Source organism: Talpa europaea (assembly GCF_964194135.1).
Source record: "Talpa europaea genome assembly, chromosome: 7".
Taxonomy (NCBI): domain Eukaryota; kingdom Metazoa; phylum Chordata; class Mammalia; order Eulipotyphla; family Talpidae; genus Talpa; species Talpa europaea.
The window spans coordinates 80,789,163-80,808,008 of record NC_140074.1 but is presented as its reverse complement, the minus strand read 5'-3'; the positions used below and the strand labels follow the sequence as shown (position 1 = coordinate 80,808,008).

The 18,846-nt window shown below is 51.1% G+C and overlaps 1 protein-coding gene across 2 annotated transcripts in view; it reads right to left on the bottom strand.

The window, feature by feature from the left end:
• Window positions 1-7,006: 7,006 nt before the first annotated feature.
• ASIC2 (acid sensing ion channel subunit 2) overlaps window positions 7,007-18,846 on the bottom strand; it is a gene marked incomplete at both ends in the record, with an annotated part of 1,051,485 nt that continues 1,039,645 nt past the window's right edge. For both annotated transcript variants that reach the window (XM_084237518.1, XM_084237517.1), the window contains 6 exons: window positions 7,007-7,108; window positions 8,852-8,920; window positions 10,926-11,005; window positions 14,444-14,535; window positions 16,340-16,493; window positions 17,962-18,018. In XM_084237518.1, the coding sequence (XP_084093644.1) occupies window positions 7,007-7,108; window positions 8,852-8,920; window positions 10,926-11,005; window positions 14,444-14,535; window positions 16,340-16,493; window positions 17,962-18,018 (554 nt within the window). The remainder of the gene's footprint in view (window positions 7,109-8,851; window positions 8,921-10,925; window positions 11,006-14,443; window positions 14,536-16,339; window positions 16,494-17,961; window positions 18,019-18,846) is intronic.

Here is an 18,846-nt window from a genome sequence, read left to right as displayed (position 1 = left end):
GATCCTCTCTGAATGAATCAGGCCAAGCAGACTGAGAGATGTGATTTGTTCCTGAATCTGGGCTTGAGAAGACAAGCCCACTAATAAAGTATAGTTTCACATAAGTGTGGTTCTCTGCTCTTGCTTTGTGTCCACATGGTGAGGTAGGGCCAGAGCTTCTCAGGGTTTCTCCCCCTAGCCACCTGGGCTGGACTCAGGTGGACCCCAAAAATCTATCATGAAGGCTTGAGGGTCAGGGCCTCTCATGTACATACCTGGCAAAATTTCCTAGACCCTTTCCCTGGATCTAGGTTTGACAGAAATAGCAAAAAACAAAACAAAACAAAAACAAAAACAAAAAACAACAAATAATGACAACAAAAAGATGGGGTTATATTTGAATTTTGGATACATTAAAAAAATACATCTTACTATAAGTTTGTCCCAAATATTGCATGGGATATACTTATATTAAAAAATGATTTTTAATCATTTAACTAGGCATCCTGTATTTTCTGGCAATCCTACCTGGCTCCAGTATGACTGCTGGCTTGCTTGGGAAGGTTTTGGGGATGCTTATTTTCTGTGGTTCTGGTAGCAGTGGATCACTGTGGGGCTATGGCCTGCTAGCTGGTGACTGTGCTCAGGGCCCTCCACGACGCTCACGCTGCTGTGGCTTGTGTGTGCGTGGCTTGCCTACATATGCCTGACCAGAACTGAGCTCTCTGAGATTGAGTCTTCTTGATATTCAAATCCACAGCAACTAGCATGGTGTCTGGTGCATAATGGGTGTACAGAATAAGCTGGTGGAGTGAGGGAGTCTGGATAGAGCATCCCCCACCCCACCTGGCGCTTGGAAGTCACACCTCTGCTCTCTAAGGCTGGTTGAACTGGGCTGTGTCGGCTTCAGTGACTCCCAGTCACTTTATCTTGGGCCTATTTTAAGTTGGACATAATTCCTTTTGCTAAAAAGCCACTAAAGATGAATGGCCCAAAATGGGGATAAGTTAGCTAAACGAGACACTTCCTGCAGAAGCACTGTGTGGAGAGCAGCTTCAGGGAGCAAGACATCCAATTCCCTTCCCAAAGCATCACTCATAGCCATTATCAGGGGGCAGATTTCCCCCCCCTCCAAAATCAAATGCCCCATCAGTGGCCTGCTCCCAGATGGATTAAATGTCAACGGCTGGGTGTGTCTGGAGGCTCAATGGCAGCTGAGAACACATTTCCGGCAGGCAGTGGACACAGCCATCGTGTTCCTTGAGATCCAGGCCACTGGGATGTTTGCAAAGTGCCGCTGCAGTTGCTTTCCACGGGTGCAGGTGTCCTGGGCTCTCAAAATCTCCACACGTATAACATCATTTTATAGAATCACATCTCCAAACTTTTCTGCTCAGATTCATTTTCTGCTCCTTCAGTCATTTTGCCATCTGTGAGAACTCACTGGCACACAAGCTGCGACAGGTGCCAAAGGTTTAAAAAATTGGGGGAGGAAAAACTTGAAATGGATCAATTTTATCTCTCCTTTGTTCCCCCATCGCCTGTAAATTGAAAACGGCAGCCATTATGACATTTCAGGAGGAGAAATGTTGGGTGTTCTTTGCAGCAAGGTGGTTTTCTTTTGGAGGAGAGTTCAGCACTTCCTAGCCAGGTGGCTCTGCCTAGCATGAGTGCACCCCTGCAGACACTCGGTAGGGACCCTTTCTCACCAGGTGCCTTCATGGTTAAAACTCTGGGAGACCATAGCCCTCCTGAAACTACATGCAAAATTTTATGTATATTTATGTGACCACATGTGTTTTTTCTGGGGAGAGAGTCTATAGCTTTCATCTCATTTTTAATCCAAACAAGATCAAGAATTAATGTTTTACAGGGAGAAAAAAAAGATAGAAAATATATACTTTAGCTCATTTAATCTTCACAATTACCCTGAAATGAAGCCTCATCATTGCCGTGTTATAGATGAGATGTGGAGGCTCTGAGCAGTAAATTAAGTATTTGCCTTGTACCTGACCCCCATTTTCAACTGAGCCTCGTGCAGTCTTCGAGCTGAGAAGCTCTCCTTTTTCTGCTCCCTCCTATTTTATAGAGAAGGAAACAGATGCCCAGAGAAGTGAATTGTCTGGAGTTTATGGTCAGTATCTAACAAAAATGGGTTAGAAATTCAGTTTTTTGACTGTCTAAAGTCCTTGCCAATCCATTATTTTGTTTTTGGAAGGCCAGTGAACATAGGTTCCAGCGAATGTCAAGTTAAATTAACAAGAGAATGGCCTCCCACTTGTCCCCAGGCCGGGCTGGTTCCCTTTGATAAGTTTTACGGTTCCCAGGGAACTTATGGTCCCCAAAATATCCAGCCATTAGCCCTAGGAATATACAAATGCAGGCACAAATGATTCCACGCGCCAAGAATCTCCAGTGAGTGGGGAGAAAGCCATTGGCTAAACACGTAAATCAACGCTTGGCTTGGGAAACAGTTTCAGAGATATTTGGAGAGCAGGGGAAGGAGCTTGAAGGATGTTAGCCATGACACACCCCTCAGTGGGGTGACCTGGCCTTTCATCCTATCTCAATGGTCATTTTGGACACTTTCCCCTTTCTCTTCTGCTTGGGCCCCTGGGCCCTACATGCAGTCCCTTGAACTGTGTCTTCTTTCCTGCTCTCCTTCTTTTGCAGCCTTCTGTTAACTTGTCAGTATTCCCTGCTCAGATGATAAATTCCTTGAGGGCAAGTGCTGGCACATAACAGACAGTCAATCAATGCGAGAGGAATGAAGGTGAACCTGTGTTCTTCATGCTTTTTCCCTTCCTTCCTTCTTGCCTTCCCTCCTTCCCTCCCTCCCTCCCCCTTCTCCCTTTTCCCTCTCTCTCTCCCTCCTTCCTCCCCTGCCCTCTGCCAGGAAGCTTGTGCTATGCAGCTTAGGGCCTGTCCTGGCTGTGTACGGATGGGGCCAGACTCCACCAAGCCCTCACGCTCCCAAAGCAAACTCCTTGGCTTCTCCAACCTCTTTCTTTATAACAGGGAGCTCATTCTGGTGCTTATCTCTGCTCCGAATTTAGTTCTCAGAATTAAATTGAAATCTCTGAGCTTGTGAAGAAAAAAGTCCCAGGTCTCTCTTTGGGCTTCTTCGCTCTGCGCTGGGTTGGGATTTACCTGAGGAACACCTTACCCGCCAGCTCACTCCTGTGGCTGGGCAGGGCCTGCCACTGACCTCCCCCTTCCCAGTTCACCAAGAACCTACTTCTAGAGACCCTGTGGGGACCCTTGCTCACTAGGCACCTTCATGGTTAAAACTCTGACAAAAATAGCGGCTGGAGAGAGCAAAATAAAAGAGCTCCAGCTTCTGTGCCAGAAACAACAGAGCAACAGCATGTAAGCAGCCAGCTCGGAACAGGCAGGGCTCCCCCCAGGAATGCTTACTCCCTCCGCTCTCCCCAACTGCTGCAGATGCTGCCAAAGCAGATTCCGAGGTCATGTGCCATTATTATATTGATTGATCGATTAGTTGATTGACTTCTCTGTGCCTTGGAGGTCACAGAATTCAAGCTTGTAGTTTGGGTTCCCTCCAAACTGCTGGCCTTGGTGTCACCATTTGGGCCACCCTCGAAAATGAGACACGTCCTTGAGCCTCCTGGGCCTTCCCAACCTCTCCACGTCTTCACTAAGGAAATGATTACACACATCTCCTTGTTTGAAATGTGATAATAGTAAAAAACAAAACCCTGCCATTTCCAGGTCTCTGTTACAATGGTCGCTCCTGTCAACCAGTTCATAGTACTCAGTCCCTGGCTATGGATTTGTTCTCATGCGTTCCCTATCTTTTTTTCTTTAAGCAGGTCAGGTAGGTAGACTTACTTGGAAATGAACAAAGCCAGACTTCCTAAATCAGAAGGGCACCTATAGATGGGAGGCCTGAATCAATCCAAATCTGCTAGAATATTCTTTGCTGCATCACAAATTGATCTGAAGGTTTTTATTTTGAAAAGCAAGCCAGAAAGCCAATGAAGCAGTTCAAATTGCAAGTTAAACTATAGATTTTTAAAAAAATTTATGAAACTGTTAAGCTGGAATAAGGCAGAAACATCCAATAGACTTCCAACTAACGGAACAGATCTTTCATCTGGTCTCTGGCCCTGGTGGGAGCCGGCGCAGACAGCCTGCTTAGGTCTCTACTCCTCTGCCCCAGACAGTCAAGGCTCCTGCAATGCATTTTCCAGCAGGATGTATGTAGCAGGAGGGGGTTAATCTAAGGAGACAGACATCCGTGCCCTGGAAAAGTCTGGAAAAATGACCACTATCAGTCCTCCTGCTTTCAAGTGAGTTATCTTGGTCTACAAATGGAATTATGAGCCTGGGCACTTGGGGGAGATAATGTACTGTGTGGCCCTAGGCAAGCCCCTCCTCTGCCCTTTGTGTGGGCTCATCTGGAAAATGAGGGCAGTGGGCTGTGTAGTTCACAGTGCCTATGGCAGGTAGAATAACGGCTCCCAGAGATGTCCATGTCCCGATCCTGGAACCTCTATGTTGCTTTATGTGGCAAGAGACTTTGAAAATGTGATTAAGTTAATAACCCTGAGATGGGATGATCATCACCTGGGCCCAATCTAATCATGAGGGTCCTTTAAAAATGGAAGAGGGAGGCAGGAGAAGGTCTGAGTTAAAGGGAGGTGTGACCACAGGAGAAGGCTATTGTCCTGTGATACAGGCACTCAACCTACCATACTGGCTTTGAGGATGGAGGGGCCATGGGCCAAGGAATGTGGGCAGCCTCTAGAAGCTGGAAAAGATGGCAGCGTGTCTCCTCTAAAGCCTCCGGGGGAAGGCAGCCCGGCTGACACCTCCATTTAAACTCATGTCAGACTGTTGATCTCCGGAACTATAAATAAATTTGTGCTGTTTTAAGCCATAAGGCTTCTAGTAACTTATTACAGCAGCAACAGAAAACCAAAACAGGGTCCCTCTTGTGACTTTGTACTTTATTTATAAGAATTAAACTTAACTTTACCTGTAGCTTTGGGAAGCTCTAGCTGAGAGTTTCTGGGGTGGGGGAGGCACCACGGATGGTGTTCTGTCCCAGCTGCCTCTTGGGGACTCTGTGACTGCCAGCTCCCGGCCCCCACTCATGCATGAATGTGGCTGCTGCTACTTATCCCACAGTATTGCTGTCATAGCACTTCGAGTCAGAAGGTGCCAGGAGTCACAGGTAAGGCATTATCTTTGTCCTCTGACAGAGGGGCCTGGGCCCAGTGAGGTGCAGGGTCTTACCCATCGTCATACAGTCACTGAGGGGGAGAAGGCTGGGGCCGGGGCTCCTAACTTCTGGCACAGGCCGAGGTGCTCTGCAGTTGGTCACTTTAGGGAGATACATTTTCATTGTGTTAGTGGGTTGAGCTGGGAGACTGGGGGGCTAGAGCAGGGGCCAGAACCCTCACCCCTGGTTTAGCCAGTGCTAACTGTGCATGGGAAGGCACAAACCTGAGCAGGGCTTTCTTTACAGCTCTGGGAGAGCTGGAAGTGGTGGAGAGAAGTGAATGCTGAGGGTGCAGGTACTGTGCCTATGGAATTACCAGGATGCCATGAGGACAAGAATTCTGCCAGAATAGGAAGCTCTCTCTTGCCCCAGGAGGTCTTGAAGGCCCCCATTCTTCCCCCTTCCAGGGCACCTCCAAACCTTCTTTCCTACCTGGACGTTTTCTCAGGTGTTGGAGGAGCAAGGCAGAATGAAGATGTGTCCTCTGGAGGGACAGTTGGTCTGATGGGAATGAGGAGGTGGGGAACAGAGAGGTGGGGTACAGAGAGGGTACAGGTGTGTGGGAGGGAGGGCCATGATAGGGGCTATGGATGGAGTCAGGAGGAGTCAGGACGAGAGACGGAAGAGCTGGGAACCTGAGGCCACTTTGTGGGTTTCAGGTCTGGCCAGTGTTCCCTACCCCCCCACCCCATCTTCATGTCCTAGGGCTCAGGACAGTGGGATCGTGGTTGTTCCTGTTGGTGGATCATGAATTCATTTACGAGGTTGGAATCAACTGCTCTAGGAAGTTTAAAACAGAATACAAAGTGTACACATTTTATAAAGGCAGGCGTTGTTGCAGCAAAGTTCCTGTTCCTATAATCTGTTGGTTTTGACATGATAGGTGCAGACTTTCCTCAGCCCTCAGGGAGAGACACTGAGTGTGGGGGAAGGGCAGGAACAAATCAGTCATTTCCACAAGACCAGCTTTTAATATGACTGTGATCCGAAGCACGAATAAATAAATGCTGAAGAAAATGAAAAAAACAAACCAAACCTCAGAACATCAAAACCAAAAATCAGAAAACGAAACCAAACAGACCTCTGACAGACAAACAAACAAACCCCCCCTCCAAATAAACAGAACCAGACTGTACAAGCGTGTCACAGGGAGAGCAGAACGACGTGGTGCCAGGGGTGAGTACGGAGTCACCGGCCACGTGCCTCCATCGCAGGCACCGGGATGGGGGGGCTGGCCCCGGTCACTGTGGACCGGCTTGGGGCGTGTGGGGGGTCGTGGGTAGGTTAAGAACCTTCACAAACTACACAAGGACCAAACGTAGTTGAGAGTTCTGCGGTTTCCCTCGGGGCTGTGCAGTTCTGATTCCGGCATGGCCTTGGGGTGACTTTGGGGCTGGACCCCGCTCCCTGGCGTGGCTGCAGAGTGGAGGCTGGAAACCGCGCGGAGGTGTGTCATGTACAGACAGACGTGGGGTGGCGCCGTGAGAAGTCTGAGCATGCAGGTGCTTTATACATCTGGCAGTGAGATGTGATGGCAGGTTGGTTCTGGGACAGTTCCAGAGCGTGACTCATTTCTCCTAGAGGGACGCACGGCGGGCCCGAGGACATGTCATGTCAGACGTGGCCGGAGCGAGGTTTTGGCAGATAGTTTGCTATGTGTGCATAGGGGGCTCTTGCTTCTTTCCGTCTTCAGGGGCCATCCCACGTGATCCTGCTAGCCCCTGACCTGGGTCTTGGACCTCAAGGCTGGTTTGGGGGTGCCAGGTGGTCCGAGGGCTGTCAGCAGGCAATCTCCTCCAAGGTCCCCAGGGCCGTCTGCAGGGGCACATTCACAGTGTGGCTGATGGTTTCGGAGTGGTTTGGCATCGTCTCACAAGTGCTCTGGAGGGAAGGGGAAGGTGAGTGTCTACCTTCGTTCAGCAAACATTGCTCGCGAGGCCCCCGCAGCCCAGCCTCCGTCCCTCTCATGGGCTCTGCTCCGTGGGAAGGCGCAGCCATCCTGCCCATGTGGCTCACGTGCACTTCTGCCATCCTGGGGCATAAGGCAGCTCCAGGGGCCTCACAGCCTTCTCATCACTGCCCAGCTAGGGGTCCCCCTGGGGTGGGCGTGGGACTCCCTGATGATGGGGTTTAGCCGCTGGTTTGACCTTCCCTCCTAGAGGTCCCCTGATGTGCCAGCTGCATCGGAGCGGTCTCTAGCTGAGGCTCAGCAGGAAGACCAGAGACCCCCAGCAGCCAGACCACAGCTCATCACAGCTGTCCAGCTTTAAGCTAGCCTGGCTCCAGGGAGTTTTCTCAGGCCCCTGAGCAGGGAAGGGCTGAGTGTGGCCGTGGGTCCTCGGTGGGGTCCCCAGATTGTGGTGGATGGGAGGCTGGGAGAGATGGGAGCAGAGAGACTAACCAGGAGACAGTGCTGAGATTTTGGGGGAGATTGGAGGCAGATGGGGTTGGGGCAAGGAGAGGAGAAGCTCCTTCTCTGAGACATTCTGAAGCAGGAGGGAAGGTGGGGGTGGGAAGTGAGACCCCGTTTGCTGAGCACTTACCATAAACTAGGCAACAGTGATGGATTTTTAGGCATGGTCTCACTTAACCCGATGACAGCCCCATGAGATCATCACAGACCCCATGATAGGGAAGGTGAGCAACTGTCCCCAGGCAGGAAGCTAGGAGGCAGGACCTGGGGTCCAGCCAGGTCAGCAGACTGCAGGACCTGAGCCCTTGTGTGCTGCCCTTCCTACAGAACCTGCCCTCTGTTCAGCAGGGGCTGCAGTGGCCTAGAGAACCCAAGCAAGAATTTTAGCCTGGGAGACGAGCAGAGAAATAGTGTCTGGAACAGAAATGGGAGCCTGTATAGGGGGAGGGGCTAGAACCCATTTTGGACTGGTTGATTGTCACGAGCCAGAGAGGAGGGTCAGCTATACCTGCACCAGTCAACTGAGACCCTGGCCCAGGAGTGGGCTGAGCTTGGGCAGGAGGATGAGCATCCATGAGAGGAGCTGCGACTCTGGCTCTTGGAAGGAGAAGCAGAGGACAGTGGTTAGGGAGCTTTATGTCCAGCTCTGACACTCACCATATGTGTGAACTTGAATCCTGGGCCCCAAGTGCCTCAAATACAAAATGGACCTAAAAACAGGTGACTCTATGAATGTACTGACCTGGCACTCTCAGACACCAACACGGTGCCTAATGCATATAGGAGTCACGGGGGATTATTGCTACTATCAAATTCACAGGGACCCACAATCTATGTCCCCTTCTAAGGGAGAACAGCGCCAGGGATGGCCCTGCTTGCATTTGACCACCCTGTGGAATAAGGGAACAGACACACACAGCCTCTCTGTGTGCTTCCAAGAAACGGGATAAGGGGAGTAGTCCTCTGGCCTGCAGAAGCTGCACTAGGCCAGGCAGGATCTCCTGGTTTTTGCTGTATCCATGGCTTCCTACCTGGTTCTGCGCTGAATCTCAGAGAGAAGTCTGAGTCGTACTTGGGATCTGACAGAGTGTCACAAGCCAAGGAAAGGTGTTTGATGAGCTAGCCCTCCTGTCTTGGCCCCAATATCTGGGTCTATGCTGCCTGGATAAGCCAGAGGAGCAAACCAGCCCACTACCCAGGAGCTCCCTTACCACATTCTCATCATGGCTTCCTTCGTCCTCTTCTTTGCCAAGCAGGTCTAGTAGCTTCTCTTTGATCAGCTGCAAGAAAAGCAGAGGGGTGATCAGGCTGGGGGCATGGGGGACTTCCACTTGGCTTGGCAGGGGAACCACAGAACCACAGTTGTGGGCTGTATATACCTAGCCAAGGGCCTCGCCTGGCCTGGTAGCTCTAGGACCCTGCCTAATCTTTTGACTGCAAAGGAGTTTTGGTGCAGGATCTCGAGCTTGGAAGAGGTCAAGTAGGCCCCTGTCTCATGGTTGAACTGGTTCCCTTGTGGGTGGGAGTGTGGGTGGCGGTATGTGCTGCCTTGGCTGGCCCCCATCTGACCCCAGTCACAGCTAGGGAACCCCTTCTTGAGGCTTGGTCTGGGGGCCATGTTTACTAATCACTTTCTAGGCCCAGCAACAAGGAATGCCTGTGTTCCCAACAGTTTATTTTTCAGCAATAAAGGATAGTTATAAAATATGCTATCTGGTGGTTCAAAGTTTTATAACTATGTACAGCTTTTCAAGCAAAGCAAAATAAAATCTGGTTCTGGGACTGGATTTGGGTTTGAGTCACCATGCTGAGAGGCAGGGTATGGTATGAGAGGACCTTGATCATAGGGGTGCTCCAGCTCCCCAAAATGACTCCCAGTGTCCACTGGCTACCAACAGCCCTCTCTGGAAGGCAGACCAAGCTCTGCAGTCTCCATTTGCTGGGCTGAGATGCAAATGGTCCTAGGGACTTTGTTGGGCCTTAGGGGTTCTGGAGACAGTGGGCCAGCCTGGATCTGAAGGATGTAGTCAGGAAGGCCAGTGAACACTAGGAACCTCAATGCCAAAGCCTTTGTCTGTTTTTGAGAAGTTTTCAGAGGCTCTGTTCTAGGGGTTCTGTTCCAGGGAGAGGTCTGCTGTGCCGTGTGGGTTAGCTCCCTGCCTGGGGATTGAACTCATGCTGCAGTGGCTGCCAATAGCTTCACAGTGCTGAGATGCCTCTTCTTTAAAAAAAATTATTTTTATGTAGAAGAACTGGGGCGTAGGCCAGATGTACAGGGGGTGAAAGGATTCACCAGAGTCAGAGTGGGGAGCATAATAGGTGGATCTATTGAAATACACTGGTGAGGGGAGCAATGGGAGAGGCAGGAGAAGTCTGCTGTACCATGTGTGTTAGTTCCCTGGCTGGGGATTGAATTCAGACCATTGTGGTGATAGGGTGATAGTGCTGAGTGAGACTTAACCCCTAGGCTACAAGGGAGGCCCTCCAGCTGCCTCTAAATGGGGGCTTCTCCCCAGACTGTTAGCAGCGGGAAGTAACTGATGTGTCCTTGTTCTTCTTGCTCTGGGTTGATGAGGTTCAGTGGGAAATGCTTTTTCTCTAAACCTTCCTGAACCACAGAAGACCAGTCAGGTGACAGGCCACCCAGGGGACAGGTGTGTGTATGAATGTGGTGTATGTGTATGAGTGATGTGTGTGTCTACTGTGTACATGTGTGTGGTGTGTGTGAGTAGTGTGTGCAAGTGTGGTGTAAGTACATGGGAATGGTGTATGTGTGTGGTGTGCATGAGTGTGTACATGTGATGTTTGTATGTGGTATATGCATGTGTGGTATATGCATGTCTATGTGATATATGCATTATATGTGTGGTGTGTATATTTGTGAGTAGTGTGCTGTGAGTGTGGTATATGTGTGTGCATGTGGCATGTGTGTGCATTTGTGAGTAGTGTGCATCAGTGTGGTATAAGTGCATGGTATAACTGTGTGAGTTATGTGTGTGTATGTGTGTGTAAGGTGAGTATGTGGGTGTAGACACATTCCTGATGAAGCCACCACACCTGACTTCACCTTGGGGGTGCTCAGAGTTGGCCTTCCAGCTGCCTTGTCTTTTTCTTCTCACCCCTCCCCCACGCCTAGGACGGGGTGATAGACAATATCCCTGGACAGAGAGGAGAAAGCAGGGACTGGGTGGGAGGTTTTCTCCCCCATTCTATGCTTCTGTACGTTGTGACAGGATGAGGGCACATGCACAGGGTTATTTCCCCATGAGCAATCCCAAGTCTTACCTCATAAATATAATCAAAGAGCTCTAGTATTGTGAGGATACTAGCACCAATAAACAATCCCATCTGACCGCCAATATCACCTGGAGAGAGAAAGAGCGAGAGAGGGCAAGAGAGAGCGAGAGAGATAAAAGACCAATGATTTGGCTTTACTCATACAGCTTCTGGTTAGAGTGAGCTGATTAAGAACCCAGAATCCAGACTTTCTGAATGGTCCCCTCCCCGGGGAGCCTGGACCTCGTAACTGGAAGGCCACTCTTTTCTTTTTTTAAGTGTATAAACCATTGCTTTTATTGAACGATAATTTGATTAAACTGTACAATTTAACAGGAAAAATTGATAGAGTTTCCAAAGCATGGAGAATTGAGGACGAATTTTGTTTTTTTAAATTTTTTTTATTTTAACATTTATCATTTTTTACATTTTTTGGGACAATATTTGCTTCTCCCCACCCCCTCAGATTGAGTCCCCACAGAATTTCCGGAAGGCCAGTCTTTGACAAGCCCTCTGCACTGCACAGCTCTCACAGTGGATGGCTTTCAGCACCCAGTAGGGCTGGAACTAACCTGAATGCTTATTGGAGGGACAATCACATGCAGGCCCACACACAGATCCACAGGGCATGGGCCTGCTCTGTCTCTGGGCTGGAAATAGAGGCAAGATGTGCAAGGTCTGTACCCTGGTTGAGGGCACAGTCTAGCCTGAAACATGTGGGTCAGGTGCCTGGTGGGGGTCTTGGGAGCAGTGGCACAAGAGACACCCACCCCCTACCCCCAGCATGACATGACCCTCAGGATTATCTTGGGGCACCTCTCACTCTTGGGATCAGAGCAGAGGAAGCCCAATCTCCCCTCCCAAAGGCAGGTGTTCAACTTGGTCTCTGTCTAGAGTGGAAGGTTTTGTCCTGGGATCTGTCGGTACCCTCGATAATGTCTTCCTTGACTGGTCTTCAGATACCCCCGCATCCAACTCCGGGGAGACTAGTGATCATGTAGAATTTTGGGCCTATCCTAGTCCTACACAATCAGAGGTTTTGGGGCTGGGGGTGGGAGTCTGAATTTTTAAATTCAGGTGGCTCCCCAGCCCACTGAGGTCTGGGTACCTTTCTCCGGTGGCAGCAGCAGAGTGTTGAAGACCCTTTGAAGTTGGATGCAAAATGCTATGTGTGTGCAGCTGGGTATTTGTTAAATAGGGAGACTCCCTATTTAAGAAGCTATTACGAGATTCTCCAAGGGGTTCTGACCCCTAGCAGCCCCAGATGGTTGGCCCAGGAGCAGGTGGTGGCGCAGAGTGCTCCAGGGCTGAGTCTGGAGCACAGCCCCAGCTGCTGGCGGCCCTGAGGAGCCCTGGCCATCCCAGTAGCTAGCCTGCAAAGGACATTTGGCGGTGGAGGTGCTGGGGCAGGGGTTAGAGGAGGTGACTGTGACATCCTTCCCAGCCGTAATCACTGGCAGAGTGGGGTTGGGCTGGGAGAGCACTGGGAGTGGGGGGTGCTATTGGGGGAGGCTGTACAGTCCTACCAGAAATTGGGGCCATCTTCTTGTCTGAGAACTTTCTGATGAGCACTTCTGTCCCCTCCCCCGCTAAGAGACACCCAATCCCTTCACAGATGAAGGAGCAGAGTAGTGGGAGAGGGCTTTCCCTTGGGCTGGGTCCAAAATGGCCCCCCATTCCGCTCCTTCCCCACTGCTCTCTCCAGTGTCCTTACTGGGGACATTCCCGGGAAGGGTGTGCCTATGTTTGCACATGCCAGGTGTGAGGTGTGGGTCTGTGTGTGTGTGCAGTGTGACTGAGGGCAAGTGTGGCTTTTTGGCTGTGTGTATAGTGTGTTGGAGTGTGCAGAACCTGCTTGAGCACGCACAGGTGTGCTGGAGGACAGGCAGGAGTGTGGGTATGTGTGCAAGCATGGGTCTCCAGCTATGTGGCACGCACGTGGGCCTGAGCAGGTGTGTGTGCAGTGTGTGTGTCTCTCCATGGGGTGTGCGTACAGACTGGGGAGGGGTGTACTCTGAGGAGTGTGAGTACGTGTGCAGTGCATTGAGGTGAGGGTGGGTGGTGGGCAGGGCCTGACTGGGCTGCCAGCTGAAGGTTTGCAAGTGGCACTGGCTCTCATCGCGAGGTACAGATGGCAGCGTGATTTTCTCAGCGGGCTATTCTGGGTGGGAACAAGATGCTGGGAACATGCTTGTCCTCATATATGTCTGATGCTGAGATGAGCTCTCCTTGACAGATTCATGGCTCAGTGTGGGTGTGTGGGGCTGTGAGCTCACGAAGGGGAGGGGAGGGAAGTGGGTAGGCACTGCCAGAGTCCTCTTTGGGAAACAGAGGTGACAGGGCAGGGTGAGAGGGCATACAAGGTGCATGACCTTGACTGCAGGCAGGAGTCTCTTGGCTCAGTCGCTTTGGTCACATGGGCTCTGAGGCCTAAGTGACAGTCACCTTAACCCTGTTGGGACCCTGCTATCGTCAAATCCCCAGCCTCCCAGGAGGGCTACAGAAATGCTCAAATGGTGCCCAGAACCCAGGTCTGACACCACTTGGACCCTGGGTCCTTGGCATAGTGATTGTCCAGGGGCCAGGAATAATGACTTATGGGTCTTCTGTGGGTGGAGCTTTATTGCATTTAACCATCACAGCAAACTTGTCAAGTGGGTTTTATTACACCCATTTCACAGACAGGGAAAATGTGTGTGCAGGCGGTATGCAGCAGCCTGGCCTCTGTCCTTGCAGGCCGGGGGTCCCCCGCCCCCAGGATGCCACTCTCACCTGGTGCAGCTCACAGAGACAGCGCACCTCCATGCAGGGACAGGCTCCAGATCCTTTCTTGAGAGTGAGTGGGAGTTGGGAGAAGGGCCCCATGGGCAGGTCTTTTAACTGTTCACTCGCAGGGGTCTTGTGGATTTTTTGCTGGGTTGGGGCAGGGCTGAAATGAGCTCCTTGCATCCATTATGTACCAAAGAGGTAAGGAGAACAGATGTGAACTTCTGTGGGAGGCTCAGATTTGCAGCTATCTGGGCACAGGTGATCCTCCTTGTGTTTCTGACAAAGGACTCAGTGGGGAGGGGGACACCTGGCCTTCTCAATGCAGCAACATTGTTTTCCCAGTGGGGGCTCCAGCGGGGGTTCTCACAGTGTCTGCTGCCTGGGCACCACCTGCAACTCAGCCTTCCCTCCACCTGACAGCTCTTTTCCAGGCATGGCACCAGGACTCTCCAACCAGCAGGTAGAAGCCCTGGGCTCCAGAGGGCAGCACTGGGAAGGTCTTGAGAGACCTTAGGGCTCACCCCCTCACTATGTCAATGGGGAAACTGAGGCCTAGATTGGGGCACAAACTGGGTTGAAACCTCCACCACCCTGGAGCCCTTCCTCTCCTGGGGCAGGCACACTGCAAGGACCTGGACAGTGATCCGTGAATTACAAGCTGGACTCGTCAGGAAGCTTCTGATTCTGTCTGCCCGCCCGTGCCCCTCCCTCCCACCCCATGGGACGTGGAAATTTGTGTAACTGACTCTTCGACTTACCAAGTAAGGCAGCAACTTCATATGCCTTCTTCTGTTCAATTGTCTCATAATTGAGAGCTTCAAAAAATATATCCAGAACAAGGATGTTCTCTCTGCAGAAGGAATGGTAAATACCAGACATGGTTAGAATCATCAGCATCCACAGGGATCATCTGGCACAGCTTCCATGGGACAGATGGAGAAACCGAGGCCCGGGGAAGTGAATCAAGTGGCCCAAAGTTAGAGTCGGTTAGTGACAGAGCTTGAAACCTGACTCCCAGCCCCATGCTCTTTGTAGGACTGGAGCACATGCCAGCGATTCCCTTTTGCCCTGTATTGCTGTACCCTCTTTTTGCCCCCTTTCCACGAATCCTGCCTGGCCTCCAGCCCGGGTTGCTACTGGGATTTATAACAAGTATCTCCTAGTAGGAAGCCCTACCTGGCATTGCTAGCCGGCTGCCAGTGATAGGGATTTTAGGGAGCAAACCACTATCTGGCTGGCGGGGGTTCCTTGGGGCTTCTATAAGCAGGTGTGTTAATGAGACACATCTTGGCAGGAAAAGCCATCACTGCTTGCAGAACGTCTGCTGAGCTGCAGGCCTGGCACCTCCTGTGAGTCCCTGTCTCCCTCAACGATTGAGGCTTCAGTGTCCTCAGTGCCCCTTGTTCTGAGCCCACTGAGCCAAGTTGCCCCAGGATGGGATTTGGTGGCTGTGCTGGCAGGAGACAGTGGCTGGGGAGGGAGAAGAAAGGCCTCCTTTCTCCACTCAGGGCTCACCAAGACACCAAAGTGCCGCCATCTCTCGTCTGGTTTATGGCAACTGCCTCCTATCAGGCTCCCTTCAGCCCATCTGGCTTCCCGGCGGTCCTCTATACTGTTGCCTGAACAATCTCTCTACAACTGCTAAGCCAATTCCAGTGGAAAACAATTACTATTAGTCCCGCAGTGGAATCCAACTACTATTAGTCCCGCAGTCACACATCTGAAATGCTCCACAGTCACATGGGGCCTCCATGTCAGAAGTCACAGGAACTTGTGCTGGAGAGCGCTGGTCTAAATACTAATTTGAGCCTGTCCCTCATCTGCTTGAAACTCTTCAGGGGCCCCCTCTTCTTTTAGGTAAAGTCCACTCCTGGCACCCCAGCCTCCACCCAGCTGAGCCTTTGGGACCTTTTTGCTCTGATGCGTCCACCTTCATCTTGGGTTCTCTTGTCTGCCTGCGCTACTCTCTCCACCGAACCTCTGCCTGGAATACTCTCTTCTCTTGTGTCTTTCATTCATTTATCCTGTTAAGAGAGGTTTCTGCCCCCAAGGAGCTTCAATCTAGTGGCACAGGCAGATAGTAAACAAGGAAACACACACACACACATACACACACACACAAATATAAAATTACATCCTCTGGTGAGTGTTATAAAGGGAAACACCAGAGTGTTTCAAGAGAAAAATAACAGGAGGGACCTAGTTTAGGGTTCCCAGGAGATGGTATTTGAGAGGAGACCTGCACAGTTAGGAAGCAGTTAGGTGAAATTGAGAGGAAAAGCATTCCAGGCAGAGGGAACAGAATGTGCAAGGTCTGCTGGGAAACTTCCATACATACTATAAAAAAAACTCTGAAGCATTCCCGGACCAAATCCTCACATGAGGTGCAGCCAACCACCTCTTTTATTACCTGTATTAGCCTATATAGGGTCCAGGTATTCACTTATCGCCCCACCAGACTGTAAACTCCCTCAGGGCAGGCACTGCATCCTAATCATCTCTGCTTTTGTCTTGAGTGCTGAGCACAGAGCTTGGCAGTGAATGTCTGCTAAATGGATCTAACTGCTTAACTGTGCCCTCTGCTTTGACTGCGCCTACTTTCCTCCAGATTAATTTTCCCCCACTCCCTTACCCACCATGCCCCCTTAGCTTACGAGATATATTTTTCTGATTTGTTAAATTTCTTCTCGAGATACTTGGCTGATGTCTTGCTGGGGATCTTCACCATGGAGAGCTCTTTGTTGTAACGGGTCAGGTTGCAGGGTGTCCTGCAGAGACAGTAATTACTGTCCTTTTCCGCCAGCAGACCTGGTGGGGAGAGGGAGGAGGGGCTTAGTCAGGTGTGGGGACTGGGGCCCCTGGGCCCTGTCCAGCAGCAGAGAAGTCAGTTTTGAGAAGGAGATGCCATCACAGGTAAGGGGTCTGGGGGTGCTGGAGAGAAGGGGAGTGGGCTTTTACTACAGGTTGATAAGGTGTGAGCTCTCCCAAGAAAGGGCCTGCTCTTTGTCTGTTACTCTTGATACTGTTTTCCTTCTGCTTCATTTACTTGTCATGTCAATCGTTCAAGAGACCACTTTTAGAGTCTTGACCCTTTTGTTTTCCCAGGGTTTTTTCTCCTTTCCCAGCCTCAGTGTTCTCATCTGCAGGGTGGGCCACCCATCAAAGGCAAATGTGGGAGGCCATTTTATCTGAAATCCGAAGCTCTGGTGGTATTCCCTCTGGGGCTCCCTCACGACCTTCTCTTCCTTCTCGCCTGCTGGGTGAGGACACAGGCAAAGATTCTCACTGCCTTTCCCTAGAGACAACGTATCCCCCACCCAGCCTGGAACATTCCTCTCCCTCTCTTCTCCCCTTCGATTTAGAAAATCATTTAGACATTATTTTTCCTTCCTTGCTCTTTCCTCCAACCACCTCAGTGCTCCTGGCTACCCATGGGTTTTGTTGATTCCTTATTCCAAAAACAGCTTGGGTCTGCATGCATCGGAAGTCTGCCCCTCAAATCCCAGTGGCACAACCCTGCCCCCAGCCCTGCTTCCTCTCAGCAAACCCCCTCCAGCCCTCCAGGAAGCACCTGGCTGTGTGGGTCCAGAGCTGTCCCCACTTAGCTCCAGCAAGTGCAGCTGCTGAATGAATTCGAGTCCACAGGATTTTAAAACATTCTCTCTGCTTATCTTGATTATAAGTGTTTCCCGGTCGGGAGAGGCACGTGGAGGGGGGTCTAGCTCTGGAGATGCAGCTTGCTTGTGCCATCTCCCTCACTGGTGGTTTTCCAGTGGGGGGGGGGGGCGGAGGTGAGGGGGAGCAGAGGTATCCAACCCACTACCCATCCTGACTTCTCCCACCTCCCTCCAGGGCTCAATGGAGCATGCAGACAGCCTGCCTTAGAATAACCTCAGCCTCTGCATGTGAACCACCGACCTGTGTGGGGAGGTATCACCAAACTCATCCAGGTGCTGCCTCGATGCCCACTGTCCATCTCTCGCCACCTCTTTCCTCTCCTCGGCATTTCTCAGTGCCCTCCCTTCTCTTTCTTTCCTTGCTCCTGCCTTTCTCTCTGCCAGTCCTGTTTCCAGCCTTCACCCACTGGCATCAATGCCTTCCCCAGTCCCCTTTCCTTCCTCCTCTCTATCGCCCTCTCCTGGCCATTCTGTCCAGTCTTCCATCCTCCCACCCTTCTCCATTCTCTCTTCCCCTCTCTTCCTCCCACACCGGGAAAGTCTCCATGGTCCCAATCTCAGGATCCCTCCCACCATTCCCTCTGTGCCCCAGTACTGACCTAGGGCAGGTTCTGCACATTCCTTGTGTTGCTCAGGGGTACAGAAAGGGGCGTCCCCTGCAAAAAAGAAACACAGGGAGAGGTACTCAGGCAGCAACACCACCCCTCCTGGGGTGGGGAGGTAAGAGTATCCCATTCTGGGGAGGGGCTGTCTTCTGGGGTTCAGGGGATCAGGGCACTTGGAGCCAGAGATTGGGTTCTGATCTGCTCTGTGGACTTGGGCAGGAAATCATAACCTGCCTGGCTGACTCCTGACTCCTAACTTCTGCCAGATTGCTGTGCACATCCATCCAGCTCAGGTGGGTGATAGGTGAGAAAGACTTGAAGGCTGAAAGTGGGGAGGCAGCGGTAAGCACTTACTAATTCCTGGGCAGGCATCTCTGAAGTAGGAACTTCTGGGTCAGTTTTAGCCCTGGGAGACTTGGGGTTTAAGTCTCCTGATTATTCAGGATGTCAGAGCTAATGGGGATGGAGGGGGACTTTGACCCTGGGTCAGTGAGATCCCAGGCGGGGGACCTGCCTTATGCAAGCTGGGCTGTTTTGTAAGTCTCCTCCTTGCTTTGCCCTTAATTCCACATGAGTGATTGAGAAGCCACTAACAGTGCCATGGGAGGGATGATTAAAATCTGTAACTGCTTGCTTGGCTCAGATTTCATGGGGGAAACCCCACTGGCTGGTAAGCCTGTGTGAGCATCAGAGAAGAGAAGTAACATCCACCCAGGCTGGATTCTCATCTTTGGCCTCTTTGTAGAAATCCAGGACCTTTATTTTTTCTCTTACTCAGGGCTAAAGTGAGAGTCTACCATGATGGCTTTCCCTCTCTATTTCCTAAACACCCTTCTCAAGAGCTGAAATGCTAATATGCCTCTTCTTTTCCAATAACAA